At 55.1% G+C, this 14,356-nt stretch overlaps 6 protein-coding genes across 6 annotated transcripts; 2 read left to right on the top strand and 4 right to left on the bottom strand.

Annotated features, from left to right (window-relative positions):
* Nucleotides 1–56: 56 nt before the first annotated feature.
* TRIREDRAFT_103108 (uncharacterized protein) lies at nucleotides 57–1,141 on the bottom strand (the record flags this gene model as incomplete). The annotated part of the gene is made up of 3 exons (XM_006961315.1): nucleotides 57–494; nucleotides 524–575; nucleotides 693–1,141. The coding sequence occupies 3 exons, from the start codon at nucleotides 1,139–1,141 to the stop codon at nucleotides 57–59; spliced, it is 939 nt and encodes a 312-aa protein (XP_006961377.1).
* Nucleotides 1,142–1,968: 827 nt separating this feature from the next.
* On the bottom strand, nucleotides 1,969–3,376 carry chi18-13 (glycoside hydrolase family 18, chitinase; the record flags this gene model as incomplete). The annotated part of the gene is made up of 2 exons (XM_006961314.1): nucleotides 1,969–2,804; nucleotides 2,872–3,376. 2 exons carry the CDS (start codon nucleotides 3,374–3,376, stop codon nucleotides 2,104–2,106), a joined length of 1,206 nt encoding a protein of 401 aa, XP_006961376.1. The 3' UTR covers nucleotides 1,969–2,103.
* Nucleotides 3,377–5,117: 1,741 nt separating this feature from the next.
* TRIREDRAFT_21327 (uncharacterized protein) lies at nucleotides 5,118–6,379 on the bottom strand (the record flags this gene model as incomplete). The annotated part of the gene is made up of 4 exons (XM_006960935.1): nucleotides 5,953–6,379; nucleotides 5,805–5,840; nucleotides 5,324–5,733; nucleotides 5,118–5,202 (listed from the first exon to the last, which is right to left on the bottom strand). Exons 1-4 carry the CDS (start codon nucleotides 6,148–6,150, stop codon nucleotides 5,118–5,120), a joined length of 729 nt encoding a protein of 242 aa, XP_006960997.1. The 5' UTR covers nucleotides 6,151–6,379.
* Nucleotides 6,380–7,111: 732 nt separating this feature from the next.
* Nucleotides 7,112–8,720, bottom strand: TRIREDRAFT_119857 (uncharacterized protein). The gene is made up of 2 exons (XM_006961313.1): nucleotides 8,376–8,720; nucleotides 7,112–8,310 (listed from the first exon to the last, which is right to left on the bottom strand). Exons 1-2 carry the CDS (start codon nucleotides 8,695–8,697, stop codon nucleotides 7,277–7,279), a joined length of 1,356 nt encoding a protein of 451 aa, XP_006961375.1. The 5' UTR covers nucleotides 8,698–8,720; the 3' UTR covers nucleotides 7,112–7,276.
* A 2,848-nt stretch (nucleotides 8,721–11,568) lies between these two features.
* Nucleotides 11,569–12,281, top strand: TRIREDRAFT_103103 (uncharacterized protein; the record flags this gene model as incomplete). The annotated part of the gene is made up of 3 exons (XM_006961770.1): nucleotides 11,569–11,979; nucleotides 12,059–12,124; nucleotides 12,189–12,281. The coding sequence occupies 3 exons, from the start codon at nucleotides 11,569–11,571 to the stop codon at nucleotides 12,279–12,281; spliced, it is 570 nt and encodes a 189-aa protein (XP_006961832.1).
* An 824-nt stretch (nucleotides 12,282–13,105) lies between these two features.
* Nucleotides 13,106–14,350, top strand: TRIREDRAFT_53863 (uncharacterized protein; the record flags this gene model as incomplete). Its single annotated transcript, XM_006961769.1, has 1 exon — nucleotides 13,106–14,350. The coding sequence occupies one exon, from the start codon at nucleotides 13,106–13,108 to the stop codon at nucleotides 14,348–14,350; it is 1,245 nt and encodes a 414-aa protein (XP_006961831.1).
* Between the last annotated feature and the right edge of the window lie 6 nt (nucleotides 14,351–14,356).

The raw sequence follows: 14,356 nt of genomic DNA, 5'->3' as shown, positions 1-14,356 counted from the left end.
CGATATATAAAGCCGTCCTCACGATATACAATTGGATCAATATCACACCAAGCACCCTACAACTTCGCCTTCTCCTTCTCCTCCTTCTTCTCCCCCCTATACTTTTTCAAAAGCCTCGCCACCGCCCACCGCGGACTCTTCCCATCCACAAACCCCAGAAACGGATTCCCAACCTTGTACCCCAGCATATCCACCAGCCGCGGCGGCATCTCATCCAGCTTCTCCCAGTCCACCGCCAAGATGAGATTCTCCATCGGCCGGATCCACGGCTGGCAATACTGCGCCGTCAACGCCAGCCTGCTCTTGTCGCTCCTGTTCGCCCCGCCGCCGTGCCACAGCAGGCTCACAAAGTACAGGATGCTGCCGGCCGGCATGATGACGGGGATGGCCTCCTCGGGCTTGGGCACGCGGCGCGAGTCCCAGAGGTGCGAGTCCGGCACGATGACCGTCGCGCCGTTGGTCGCCGTGTAGTCGTCCAGAGCAATCATGACGCCCTGCGTGTCCACCACATCAGCTCACATACATGTACTCTCCTCTCCCCCCAAGCCATCCACGCAATTCCCATGAGCCACACACTACTGCCAAGCAAAGATAACCCCAACACCACCATGTCAAGTAAAAGAAGGAGAGAGAGAGAAAAAGATAAACTCACCGTCCCAAGAGGCCTATGCGGCCTCTCCAACGAAACATACCCATGATCATAATGCATCGTCTGCGCCTTCTCCCCAGGCAAGATATTGATGCTCTGAAACGAATTAATCAAGTACCCCGGATCCATGAACCAGTCATTCAGCGCAAGCACATCCTCGTGCAGCGCAAACTCGTCAAACACCCGCGACTTGCCCGCCAGCGCGTACAGCCGCTGCGTGCGGAACCCCTCAAACGTGTTGCGCCCCTTTGCGCCCGCCGGCCCTGCGGTCTCCGGGTCCGCGCTCAGCCGCGCGACTTCGGCTTTAGCCGCGGCGACGCTGGCCGGGGAAAACGCGTTGCGGATGACGACGTAGCCGTGGGCCGTGACCTCGTCGATGAGGGACTGGATGCGTGGTGTTGGCGGGGAGGAGGAATAGGTGCGGGCCAAACGTGAGTCGGCCCCTGTTTCTCTCGGGATAGAGCCCCCTGACAGAGGCCGTTGGTAACTCATTATTGTATGATAATAGAATCACTCGAGGACCCAACGATGAAAGTAAGTGAATCGAATCGAGAAATCAAGAGAAAAGGTGTTTCGATCTGACAAGAGCCGCAAACGGCAGGGCTGGCTCCCCCCATATATACCTACTATACTCAAGCCCATTACCCCATATAAGCTTATCCCCCAAACTCCACGGCCTCAAGCATCATCAGATGCGGGGGGAAACGACCGAAAGGCCCATCCATCCATCCATCCATCCATCAGCCAGCCTCGGTGGACCCGGGGGGCCGAGCAAGTCCTCACATTGTCTCACCCCCTCGCCAATAGCCTACTCGCATCCTGAGGAGTTGGACCTCCGCGGGAGAAGGCAAGTGAGTACCTTTTTGCCAAGCCAGATTCTCTCCTAGGTAAGGTAGGTATCTCAAGCTATCCGGCCCTTGCAGCCGAATTGTCGGGCTAGTAATGCAAAAGAACCAACAACGATCTAAAGGTGTGAGAAAGCATGGGGAAAAAAGTTGAAAGCTTAATACAGGAACGAATCATCATCTGGAGGAGGGGGCGAAATAAGGGCTTACATGTCTCAGCCTTTTCGTACCGCTAAAGCACTCCGAAAGGTCTATTGGCTCCGGACACGGCACACGGGAACCCATGATGACACCTAAAAGCCAAAGGAAAAGCATCATCAGCCGAGGCATCTTCATATCATCCACCGGCAGGAATGCGTTGTTGCAGAAGATTAAGCCATGTGAAAAATCTCGCCGTGCACTGTTGAAACATACAATTTGAAGTAATATATAATCCATCCAATATGTTCGCTATATCTGGCTCAATCTTACATGTATAAACAACAAAACAGGGCTTTGTACATTTCTGCCCCCAAAGACATTAACCTAACTTATATACAAGAAAAACTTCGACATCCTTTTTTCTTTTCCACCAACTCTCCATCGCACTCGTCTCTCGTCCCAAGCTTTTTAGTTGGAGCAGACGCCGTTCTTGCAAGAGTAAGGGTCAGAGCAGTCGTTGTCGTTGCCGCAAGAGGCACCCAGGCAGTGTCCCTCCCAGGAGCAGGTGGGAGCAGGAGTGCTGCCGGCGGTACCGCAGACGCCGCCGTTGCAGGTGAGGTCGTCGGAGCAGTCGTTGTCGGTGCTGCAAGAAGCACCGGCGCAGTGGCCGGCCCAGGAGCAGCCGCCAGTCGGGGGAGGAGGAGGAGGAGTGGTGCCGCTGGCGATGCCAGCCTTGACCGTCTTCTGGAAGTTGCCGTTCTTGACGGCGAGCTGAGCCTCCCAGAGCATGATGCCGCCAATGTTGGGGAGGTTGAGAGCAGAGACGCCCTGGTAGGCAGACAGCAGGCTGCTGGCGGAGACGTAGCCCTGGTCGCCGTCGGCACCGCTGGCCAGAGCGCCGATGAAGAGGGTGGCGTTGCCGATGCTCTTGCTCCAGTTCTTGACGGCGTTGTTGAAGCCGGACTGGGCAATGTTGCAGTTGCCGTTGTTGTAGAACTGGACCCAGATGTAGTCGGCCAGCTGGCAGACGTTGAGGGGTTCCGAGGCGTCGGGGAACGGGCACTGGGGAGCAGCAGTCAGGTAGTACTTCTTGCTGGTGTCCTTGGCGAAGTTGGACTTGAAGCGCTGGGCCATGGCCAGGTAGCCAGTGGGGTTGCCGGTCTCGTTGTCTATCACAAACTGGTGTTAGCAGAAGCTAAACTCCTTGAGTCTAGTCACGCGTCCGTCTTCACTCACCGAGATCAACACCGTCCAGCTTGACGCTGCCAAAGGGACGGAGGGTAGGGTTGGCGGTACCGCCCAGGAACAGGTTCCAGACGGTATCGGCAAGCTGCTGGCCCTGGGCATCGCTGCTCAGAGTGACGGCCGAGAAGTCGACGGCACCGCCCATGCTGAGGATGACCAGCTTGCCGGCGGCCTGGCAGGCCTGGATGGCGGGGATGAGAGAGGTGCCGTCCTGGAGGTTGGTGGCACCGGCAGCCCTCTGGGCGGCAGAGGGACCGCCGAGGGTGCTCAGGGAGAGCTCGGGGTAGCCACCGCCGGCGAAGAAGCGGCTGAGGAAGGCCAGGTTGACAATATCGTACGAAGAGTCGGCGCAGACGTTGGCGAGAGTGGTGCTGTCGTCCTCGGCACCCCAGTAGACGACCAGCTTGCCTCCGGCGGCACGCTTCTCCATGGTGGGTGCGGCATACGCAGCAGTGGCCAAGAGGCCGGCAGCAGCCAGTGCTTTGCTGAAGAACATGGTTGAGAGAATGTGTGTGTATGTGCTGTGTGTGTATATATATACAGTCAAAAAGAAAGGAACAGGCCACGAGGTATGTACAGAGGCCGAAAAGACTTCTGTGCTGCTGCTGATGATGATGAGATGAGTCCAGAGGAGAACTTGCTGGATCGATAGAGTTCCGGCAATGGCATCTCTATTTATCTCTTCTTCTCGACGTCCAACATCGTGCCCAGGGTCTCTCTCATCAAACCACCAACTGCCCAGTGGTGAAACAGCTGACAGTGTAAGCGCCTTCGAAGCAGACAAACAAGACGCCCGATACGGCAGTCGACAAGTCTTGGCCTAGTCGACAATCCGGAAGGTGGCTCCAGGCCCGGCTTACACAAAGCCGCCTTGGCCATCTCCGGCAGGCTGGACGAGACCCGGGCGACGATGGTTCAGGGCAGCCAGCTTCCTAGCGCACCAGGTCTCGACGACACCATGCCCTCCCGGGCAGAAGCGCGTAGACGGTGTACCCCCATCGCCATCACAATCTGCTTCGAGATGCAGGAGCATGATTCCAGGACCATTAGACAACGTTACATGGCGATGGGCCGTGACGGCTTCACGGGCGAAGCGCCGATGCGAAAGCCGACGACATCAAGCAGCAGATGCCTCTCACTCGGACAGCGGAAAACAGACACCACACCATGCCACGAAGGCGGGGGAGAATCGTCCATGGTGCTATGCCAGCCAACGGCTCGTCAACTGCTCAGAAGCACGCCGACCGGACACTGACCTGGTGACAGGACGCAAACTTTGCCTCTCCTCCACGGCGGACAGAGTTTCAACCCGCATTAGCCCGGAACTTTCACACCAGACAGCACATGCAATAGCAGCGGTGCCGGGGACAGCCTCACATCCAGAGGGCGAATGAGAAAGCCGTGCCTGAAGCCGTGTTAGTGAATGCAAAGACTGCCGTTTGTGAGACGCTTATCTGGGCTGGGGTCCCTCGGCAATGGCGCTGGTGGGAACAGGGGACTGGGGACAGGGCCAGATTGGGCAGGTAAGTCAAAACAGATTGAAGCAAACGCCCACGCTGGGGGTCGTCAGCACCGAGGTGCAGCCGGCTCGAGTCCGGTGAGGCTCGTCGTATCCATCTGAGAAACTTCCTGTTAAGTCCAAGAGTCGAGAGCCTCATGTGCCATCGCGTGAATGCGCAAACTCATTTACCCGCGTTGCATCTGATCGGCGGACCAGGGCCCTGAGTCGATTGTGTCGCATCGCGCGCGAGTTGCCCGCCATTAGTGGGAATGGGTTTCTCCGTCGTTGACAGATATAGATTGCATGTCAAATTGCTCCCGGATGAACTCGTTTGCAGGGCATCTAGGCGATGCTAGGCCAAAGTCGTGAGCTGGGGCCGTCGACGTTGAAACAGGCACGCGCCACACACAATGGCTAGGTACCTAGAGAACAAAGCAGGCCGCAGCCAATGGACAAATCAAATCTTCACTTGGGCAGAGTCGCATTTTGTGGGGTCGCTAAAGGCGAGCCAGGGGGGACCGTCAGAGAAAAGGAAAACCGTTGCGCGAGTTGATTGATTGAATGTGTGGGCGAATGCCTGCTTGCTTGTCTTCTAATCTTCCGTCGTAAGAGCATCGCTCATGCTCACTCAGCCCGCATTCCCGCGGCATAATTCCAGTCTCCTCCCTTCATCTTTGCGGCGGGTTTGGGAGCTCAAACGCACATCACCTTCTATATGCGGCGGGTGCTGCTCTTATTAGGCCTTGCCAGATGCCAGACTGGATACGAGGAACGCCTCGACGTCATCAAACTCTTCCATGCAGGCCGAGTGTTGCATGCCCCTGCGCTTTATGTCAGCAAGAACGACGACGACGACGACGACAACATGCCATACCATGCGTAGAGCATGATATTCCTGCACAAGTAGCAAACAAGCAACAACATGGGGAAGCGGGTGCTCACGGATATGTTGTGAGCTTCACGTTGAAGCCAAGCTCTTTGATCTTCTTCTCAGTGGCCGTGCCCCATTCATAGAGGACCAGAGGGTCGGCATCTCCATGACCCATGAAGATGGGAGTGTCCTTGTTGGGGTTTGATTCGGGGATAAACTCCTTGAACTTGTGGCTCAGAAGCATCCACGACGACAAGCCAACGATGCCGCCAAGCTTGAAGGGAGCCGTCAGACCAGCAAAGATGCTCATGGCACCGCCCTGGGAGAAGCCACCGAGGACGATGCGCTCAGAGGAGATGCCGTCTGAGACCTCTTGCTGGATGAGTGAGTACAGGTAGGCGCGAGACTCGAGGATGCCCTGCTCGTCTTCGTCGCGGGACTTTCCGTCCAGCGTCTGGCCGGCTGAGGCACCGAGAGCTTTCTGTTGCAGGAGCAGCGTCAGATCAGGCTTCTTCACACATGAGGGTGGTGCTGAACTGGAACAGGTCATACGATGTCGAACCAGGCAGGCATGGGGAAGCCCTGATTCTATGATGAGACGGTCAGCATCAGTCGATCGAATTTACGTTTATGCATGTGTACATCCACTGCAGATGCAGATGTACAAACAAGAAAAGAGGTTGGTTTATGGCCAACTCACCACTGAAATGGGCATGACGCGGGCATTTGGCAGCACAAACTTGACCTCGTCCAGGCGGTGCTTCCGCTGCCACAGCTGCACGGCATCCGCCCAGCCGTTGCCGCTGTCGCCCAGGCCGTGGACGAAGATGACCGTGGCCGTGTGCCGGCTGAGCGCGGGGAAGACGACGGGGGCAGCCCGGCGCAGGGAGGAAGCCATGGCGTCGCTGTCGAGGACGAGATTGTTTGGTGGTGTCTGTGTCTCGATCTGTGTCTTGATCTGTGCCTGTGGCTGCGGCTGAGGCTGCGGCTGCGGCTCTATCAGAATCCTGAGCTTCAGTGCTACTAGTTGTAGATCTAGGCCCGCAAACGACGGCAGAACGGCCAGAGCAATGGCGAGAAGCAGCGCCGCAATGGTCAAGCCCGAAACAATCGTGCGGCTGAGGCCGAAGCTGACCATGAGGGTAAAATTGCAAGGATGGCGAGATGCCGTCAAGGTGGAGAAGCCGTTCACAAGAGGTTCGCCTACGAGTACAGTTGATTCGGGGCATGTTGAGGCGGGGGCCGTGATTGGTGGGTGCAAGGTGCAGGGAAGCCCCTGTACGGTTTAGTGGTTTGTCCGCTATAATAAGCCCCTGTATTCCCGTAGGGCATTGAACGGTGAGATTCGCGGCAAATGAGGCGGGAAAATACTTACCAACATCAGATCTGGTGGAAGAAGGACAATTTGTATGAGTTTGATCGTGCAGTAAAGTCTAGAGACAGTAAAACAACAAAAGAAGAAAACAATTCTCCATTCAACAGCATCGGGTCTCATTTGGCTATACATGTAGTCATACAGAAAGACCCGACATGGAGAGACACCACATGCACCCAGCCAGACCCTAACAACGGACACAAGATGCAGCCCTATCGTCTATTTCCGCTTCCAGGGCAGCATTGACCACTTGCAGGCAACATGAGTCGCCCTCAACGTGGACGTATTTGATACTCAGGCCATGTTTGGAACAATCAACTTCATCCGCCAAGCAGTTGGGCCAACCACCAAGCATCACTCCATCACGCGGGTCGATCAAGCCAAGAGGAATGTAGAGGTTACCATCTCGGCTATGTCTACCACTGAAAGCATCTCAATGTAAGGTACTCATCCCCTTCCCATACATACATGTATATCAAACACCAGACACCAGACATCATTGATGCCGATCATCTCCTCCCCATACATACATGTACATATATCAAACATCAGACACCAGACATCATTGATGCCGATCATCTCCTCAACTTCATGAAAAACATCGCAACCTCATCCAGCTGACCCGCCTCTTCAACCACAATGTTCATCTTCATCTGTGTAGTACTCTCTGCCCTCCAACCCCCTCGTATTGCCCCTTGATCCCACGCTTCCCCTCTCCTCTCGCCACAGGCTCCAGCCCAATCATTGTCACATTCCTACCCAAAACGACGGTATACCAAACAGACTTGACCTCAAATTTCGTCCCCGGAGCAGCCACATACTCAGTCTTGTCCGGATCATCAGACAACGGCGTGACAAACGACACAGCATCCCACACCCGCGCCTCAGACGGCGGATCCAGCACCAGCACGATCCCATTAGAGTAGTGAAGCGCATCAGCCATGTTGTCCGTGAAGCTCCAGGCCATCTTAGTCGTGACAGTCTTTCCAACAGCCATGTAACTCGTCAGAGCATCTTCCAGCGAAATCGCCATCTCAACGTCCACAGGGCCCTCGTTCAGCGGACACTCGAGAAACTCAACCCCAAACCGCTCCATCCCGAGCTGCCCCATGTCCACCTGGCCGCTGAACAGTCGCGGCTTCGACATGATTGACGTCCGTGGCAGTGCCTCCAAGGCAGCAGCAAGCAGGCGGTTCTCAATCTCGTTCAAGGCGTACACCTGCTCCATCACCGCGTTCAGCTGAGCCGTCAGATTCTCCAGCGAATCCGCCGGCTCCATCATAAACGCCCGCATGTAATCCGCGTTCTGCGGCGTGTACGCGGAGAAGTTGCTCTGCCAGATGCTGAGGGCAATGCTCTCGCGATCTAATGGATGCGGACGAGACGCAATTCCCGAGCTGACCCCAGTGTACTGGAAGATTTTGAACAGCACCATGCGCACAAATGACGCCGTTGTCCAGTCGTAGAGACACATAGCGAGCTCGAAATAGTGCGGCGTAAAGGGGAATAGCTGCCTACCCATAGCCTTGATTTCCGCAATGGGTCTTGAAGGGGCATCTGTTATGTTCTGGTAAGGAATAAACCTCTCGTCAATCATGTTGCTAACGACGGCGGCATCCCCAACAGAAATGGCAGGCAGAGGCTTGAGGCGACCCGATGCCTGCTTCGAAGCGCTATAACAAGCTGCTCAGAGTCAGTTTGGACATGTAGGCAAGTCTTTCTCAAGATGATCATCCAACCTGCCATACATCCGGGAAGTTGTGCGAAATTCAGGTCGAAAGTACCATCGTTGTCGACTCCGAGAGATAGGCTCAGGGGGGATGAACTACTTCCCAGATACGGACACTCAGGGGTATCACCACTTCGTCCATGCCTCTTCAGCCACAGAGTTGCTCCATTGGCGTCGAGAGCCAATGCCCCTGGTATATGCACCTCGGTCACGTCCAGAAACCCCTGGCCATCGACAATGAGCCGAGACGAGATACCACGGCCTCCTCGGATGGTCTCGATCGAGTTCCCATCGCTAAACCAGAGCTGTGATGCTGACAGTATCTGAACAAGCTGCCACATGTCCAGAGTCGTCGTAAGCAAAACAAGTCTCGTTGATCCAAATGCTTTCTTGTACTGATGAAAGTTGTACTGATGAAAGCTTGCACTCCGACGACATCTCATCCATCCTTTTATACATACTTCTAATGCGGGTCGTGGATCGCTCATCTTCCAGCGGTGTTCAACTAAATCTTCCCTCTTAGAAGCAAGCATGTCTCAGTTTCAACGTGTTCGCCATCACATACCCCTGTCACCGTAGTTCCATATCATGAGACATCGGGTGCGTTCCGTCAGGCTTGCCATTTCAGGGCATATGCTCGTCCACCTTGTGCAATGAGATGACCCAAGAAGATTGCTTGAGCTGACGTCTTGGAGCTACGCCGCAAAAGCATCGATGAAGCTTCGAGGAAGCACCAACTAAAAGCATTTGCCATAAGCGACGATCGGGACGAGGAGGCGAGTCGCTGGAGCATGCGGTGAAGAGTCAACACCGCCAATTTGCGACTATATCCTGTTCCCCTCCTAGCCCTTGCCGACTATATGTAGTGTCCATGACCTGTCACCGCATGGCGCGTCCGGGGAGAGCCGACTGTCTCGAGTCGGTTATAAGCACACGAAACAGCGATGCTGAATGACACATCACGCAGCCGACGTTGAGAGGGTCCAGCCAAGCAGGGATTGTTCAGCTGGCGAGTGTCCAGGACCGGTTTCCCTGTCAAATCAACTCTGTGCCGCGATCAGCGATATACAATCATAGAGAGAAACATGGAATGTTGTGATGCAGGACAATGGTCAATGGCCATGATCAAATGGATACATGTTAGCTACATACATGTACTGAGCAGCACATGGAGTTGTTGGAAGCAACAGCTCGTTACAGTGGGAAAGAACGAAGAACGGCAACGCCGTTGTGGAAGGACCGACTGATGTTAGATATACCTACCTACCCAACTTACCCATGAGCATCTGTCAGTACCTAGGTAGCTTAGGAAGTCGCTAGAACAGAACTTGGATCTTTAATCGACACTCTCAACCCGTCATCGTACGTTCGTTCAAAAGGTCATGATCCCGGAGCTCTGCTAACCTCAACTTTGGACCCTAAGAATTGCTTCTACATCATACAAGCAACACGTTGACCAGCTCAACCATCGTCATCAGACAGCCTCACCACCAGAGAGCCTCACCATCAACGCGGAACGCAGGACGCAGCATCACCAGACTCCAGATACCCCCGCACAGTCACCATCACCTAAACGCAGCTCAACCTCTCACTCTGTTGCCCGTTTCTGCCTCTCCAACATCGACAACGCACGGCGTATTTCCTGCTGAGTGCCACGTCCTGATATCTGCCTCTGACGTCCCCAACGTTCGCGACCTCATCATGTCGTCAAACGATGACTTCACGTTTGAAATCGACCCCTCTATCCTGCCACAGCTTGACAGCCAAGGCAGCAACTATCCGGTGTGGCGTGCAGTGTGGACCATGGTTTTCCAATACGCCAAAGTGTGGGATGTTGTGTCTGACGGCAAGGCCCCTGCTGTCACCGCAGCCACACCAGCACCAGCAGCACTTTCTGCCCAGATAGCCCAATATGAAAAAGACGACATGAAGGCCATGCTGATGCTGATATCCGCCGTTCATTCCGATCTTGTGTCTCTCGTCGCCACAGCATCCTCGGCTCACCAAGCATGGGCCACCCTGAAAGCTCGTTTTCGTCGAGACACTGATCGAGACACGGCACCATCCATCATTCGGCAATTCCGTCAACTGACGTCTCTGCGATACGACATGAATGACAACCTGGTGCAACACCTTGATACGTTCCACCAGACGTGGACAGCTCTGGAACGTCGTTGCAAGGCGTCCTCGCACGAAGTTGCCAAGAACCTTGACGCCGTCTTGTCATCCGAGTCTATCAAGTGTTCATTCTTTCTTGCCACACTTCCTGGAGACATGGATACCGTCGTCGACAATCTGTCTACCCAAAACATCATCAAGTTCGCCGAGATCAAATCAAAGATGCTAGACATTGCCAATCAACGTGCCCAGCTGACAGAAGACAAGGCTTTCTACACCAAGTCTGCTGGAAAGGCAACGCGACGTCAGCCGACGCCAGATTCCTCCTCCCTCGAATGCACTTGGTGCCGCAAACACAACCTTTCCTTCGTCGGTCACGTCTACACAGACTGCCACAAGCTGGCCGAGCACCAGAAGCAAAAGCGCCAAACTGCCAGTCAAAGGCGTTGGAACCGTCCACTTGATGCTGCGGACGCCTGAGGAATCCACGTTGCTTACGGTCGTCACTAACGTCACTGCTTACAGTCGACAGTTGAAGAACACCCGCTTGTCCAGCTGGAGTTTCGTCCGACAACGAGTCTGGATGATGGGCCAGGGGAACGACATCCTTCTTCACACAAGCAAAGGAACATGCGTCATGTGGGCGAGATATTACAAGGGCAACGTAAGAATACAGCTTGACACTGACAGATACAAGTGTTAAACAAACGAATGACACACTAATTGTTGATGCTTCGACTGGTCTCTCTCGTTATCGCTCGTCATGACACCACGATGAACCATCACCTCTTGTCAGCATAATCATATCCCATGCCCCAATGGATTTTCGTCTTCAATGAATCTCAATTGAACGGGTTCCCTTCCCGGTCTGCGTCAAAGCACAACAATTCGCTCCCACCGAGTACGCATGTGCTTACGTGCACTTTTTCACGACCCTCCACCAAGCGCCCATGCATCCTCGTGAATCACCTACCCTACATGTACTATATCACTAACAACTCAAAACCTCTCAACGTTTTCTCTCCAAACTCCTTTCTCTTACATATCAGCAGATCATATCACTGCACAGCATCAGAGAAACCCATCATTGAACCATGGAAAACATCACGATAACCCGCTTCTCCCCGTCCCAACACTCCCCCCTCATCCCGGCCATTATCCAGATGCACATCGACTGCATCCAGGCCGACGGCGCCCTCCTCCGCTTCCACCCGCCCTTCACCCCGGAAAAGCGCCACAAGATGGAAACCTTCTGGAACGAGCGCCTCTCTCAAATTTCCACTGGCCGCCGCATCGTACTGATCGCTTTGGCGTCCACAGAGGGCAACGATCAAGACGAAGTGGCTGGCATCGTGGAGCTGGGCATGCCGGACGCAGACACGGGGCCTTTCAGGGGAGATTTAGAGATGCTGATGGTGTCGCCCAAGTATCGACGCAGAGGACTGGCCGCCAAGCTGATCAATGACTTGGAGGAGATTGCGAGAGAGGAAAAGAGGACGTTGTTGGTGAGTTGACGTAGCAGAGCTCACTCTTGCTGTGACTGTACAGTATCTAGGTAGGTAGCTGACATGGACATGTATGCAGCAACTATCGACAGACGTGGGATCAGCGGCGGAGAAATATGTCTATCCTCGCTTAGGATATACTATCGTATGTTTTCAAGGTCCTCTCTAAACTAGATCCTGCTTGCTTATTGACTGTGCGTTGTACATAGATGGGAACGATTCCCAACTTTGGCATCTCGCCACTAGACGGCTCCCTGAAGGACGGCGCGTTCTTTTACAAACACCTCGCGCAACTCAGTTAAACAGTTATGGACATATGTAAGCTAGACCTAGAACTTCGAACAGAGACTCAGACCATTATATACTGTTCAAGAGCATTGGACTTTACTTTTTATCGACCAAAAATTGTATACCATATGATTCCCACATTGCGATACACCTCTTTAAGGCAAGAAGACGACGCTCTTTTTCCTCCCCCCAATCGCTCTATTCTCCCTAATCCACCCCCCGGCCCTATCGGTAATACGAGCATTTCCCCCTGCCACAAGCCTCCTAACCCAAATCCTTCCCGTCGCCTCTGCCACGAATCAACCCTCCCTACCTAAGGTAGGTAGGCTTACTCGGCCTAGGGCGGTCTAATGCTGGCCCGAGAAGCCACTCAACTCGGCCGAGTGGGGGGCACCGACCCGGCCGAGACGGGACCTCAGCAAAGCACCCGGGACGGCTTCGTGCCGACTTCCCTCCGGCTGAGAGGGCGAGATGCCGGGAAAGACGCTCGTGATGACGGATCATGGCATTTTGATGGTGAGGTGAGCCCACTGAGGACTTGCCTGTCTGCTTTTTGGCGAGGCGCAGATTCCTTGAAACAGGGAGAGTGGACGTCACGGCTGTATTGTGTCCCCGATGAAGGCATGGGGGCATTGGGATGATCAACAAGTATATATATCAGAGCCAGGTCATACAGTAGAGGCACACTCCCTCCTCCTCCTCCTCATCATCACCATCATCATATCCAACCTCCCCATATCACATACATCAAAAACAACCTTCACAATCGCACCCATCCTGTCCGCCCTCACCATCTCACTTACACACACACACAACCCTCAAAGCAAGAAAAAACACCATGTCCACCCCTTCGACCCCCATCGCCATCATCGGCGCAGGCCTCTCCGGCCTAACCCTCGCCCTCGCCCTCCACGCCCACTCCATCCCCTCCACGCTCTACGAATCCCGCCCCTGCCCCCTCGACATCGGCGGCGCCATCATGCTCTCCCCCAACGCCCTCAAGATCCTCGACACCCTCGGCGTATACCAGCACATCAGCCCCCTAGGCTTCCACTTCGAAAAGCTCTCCTTCCGCTCCCACGACGACCACCCCATCGACGACTTCGACTTTGGCTCCCGCGATAAGCACGGCTACAAGGCTCTCCGCATCTACCGCTACGAGCTCATCAACGTCCTCCTCTCCATGGTCCGCGCCGCCGGCATCTCCATCGAATACAACAAGAAATTCTCCCACGTCACCGCCGAGACCCCAGAAGACATCACCTGGGCCTTTGCCGACGGAACCTCCGCAACGGCACGCCTCCTCGTCGGCGCAGACGGCATCCACTCCCTCGTCCGGAAGCACCTCTACCCCGATCTCACCCCCCAATTCACAAACATGATTGGCGTCACCGCCGCCGTGCCCCGTGCCCAACTCAAGACCGAGCCAAACTACCCCCTCCCCGTAACCATCATGAGCCCCCAACACGGCGCCTTCGTCATTGCCCCCCAACGCGCCGACGGCTCCGAGGTCCTCATCGGCAAGCAGAAGCGCCTCGAACAAGAAGAGCACGACCGCGCCGGCTGGAACGAGCTCATGGAGAACAACAACAAGTCCTGGTGCATCGACTTCCTCCGCCAAGGAAGCCAAGACTTCCCCCCCATTGTCGCAAACGCCGTCTCCGACATCCCCCTCAAGGGCATCAACCTCTGGCCCTTTTATTTCGTCCCCAAGCTCGACACATGGACTAGAGGCCGCGTCGTCATCCTCGGCGACGCCGCCCACGCGATCCCTCCCACCGCGGGACAGGGCGTCAACCAGGCCTTTGAGGACGTCTACACCTTCGCCGGTGTTGTGGCCAAGCAGAGGGAGCAGTGCCAGTCTTCTCAAGGCGATCTAGACGCCGCCGTGCGCATGGACAAGGCGCTGAAGAAGTGGCAGCTGGGACGACAGGCTCGCGTGGACAAGGTGCTCGAGCTGAATGACCAGCTGAACAGGCGACGGCTGCCAAACGCAGGCGAGGCGGGCCATCTTGAGCCGTTTGATCTTGAGTGGCTGTATGGAGTCAACTTTGAAGAATCGATTGCTGAGTGGGCGAGCTGATTGACG

The sequence above is a fragment of the Trichoderma reesei genome, assembly GCF_000167675.1.
Source record: "Trichoderma reesei QM6a unplaced genomic scaffold TRIREscaffold_1, whole genome shotgun sequence".
Lineage (NCBI taxonomy): Eukaryota > Fungi > Ascomycota > Sordariomycetes > Hypocreales > Hypocreaceae > Trichoderma > Trichoderma reesei.
This window is presented reverse-complemented; position numbering and strand designations above follow the sequence as displayed.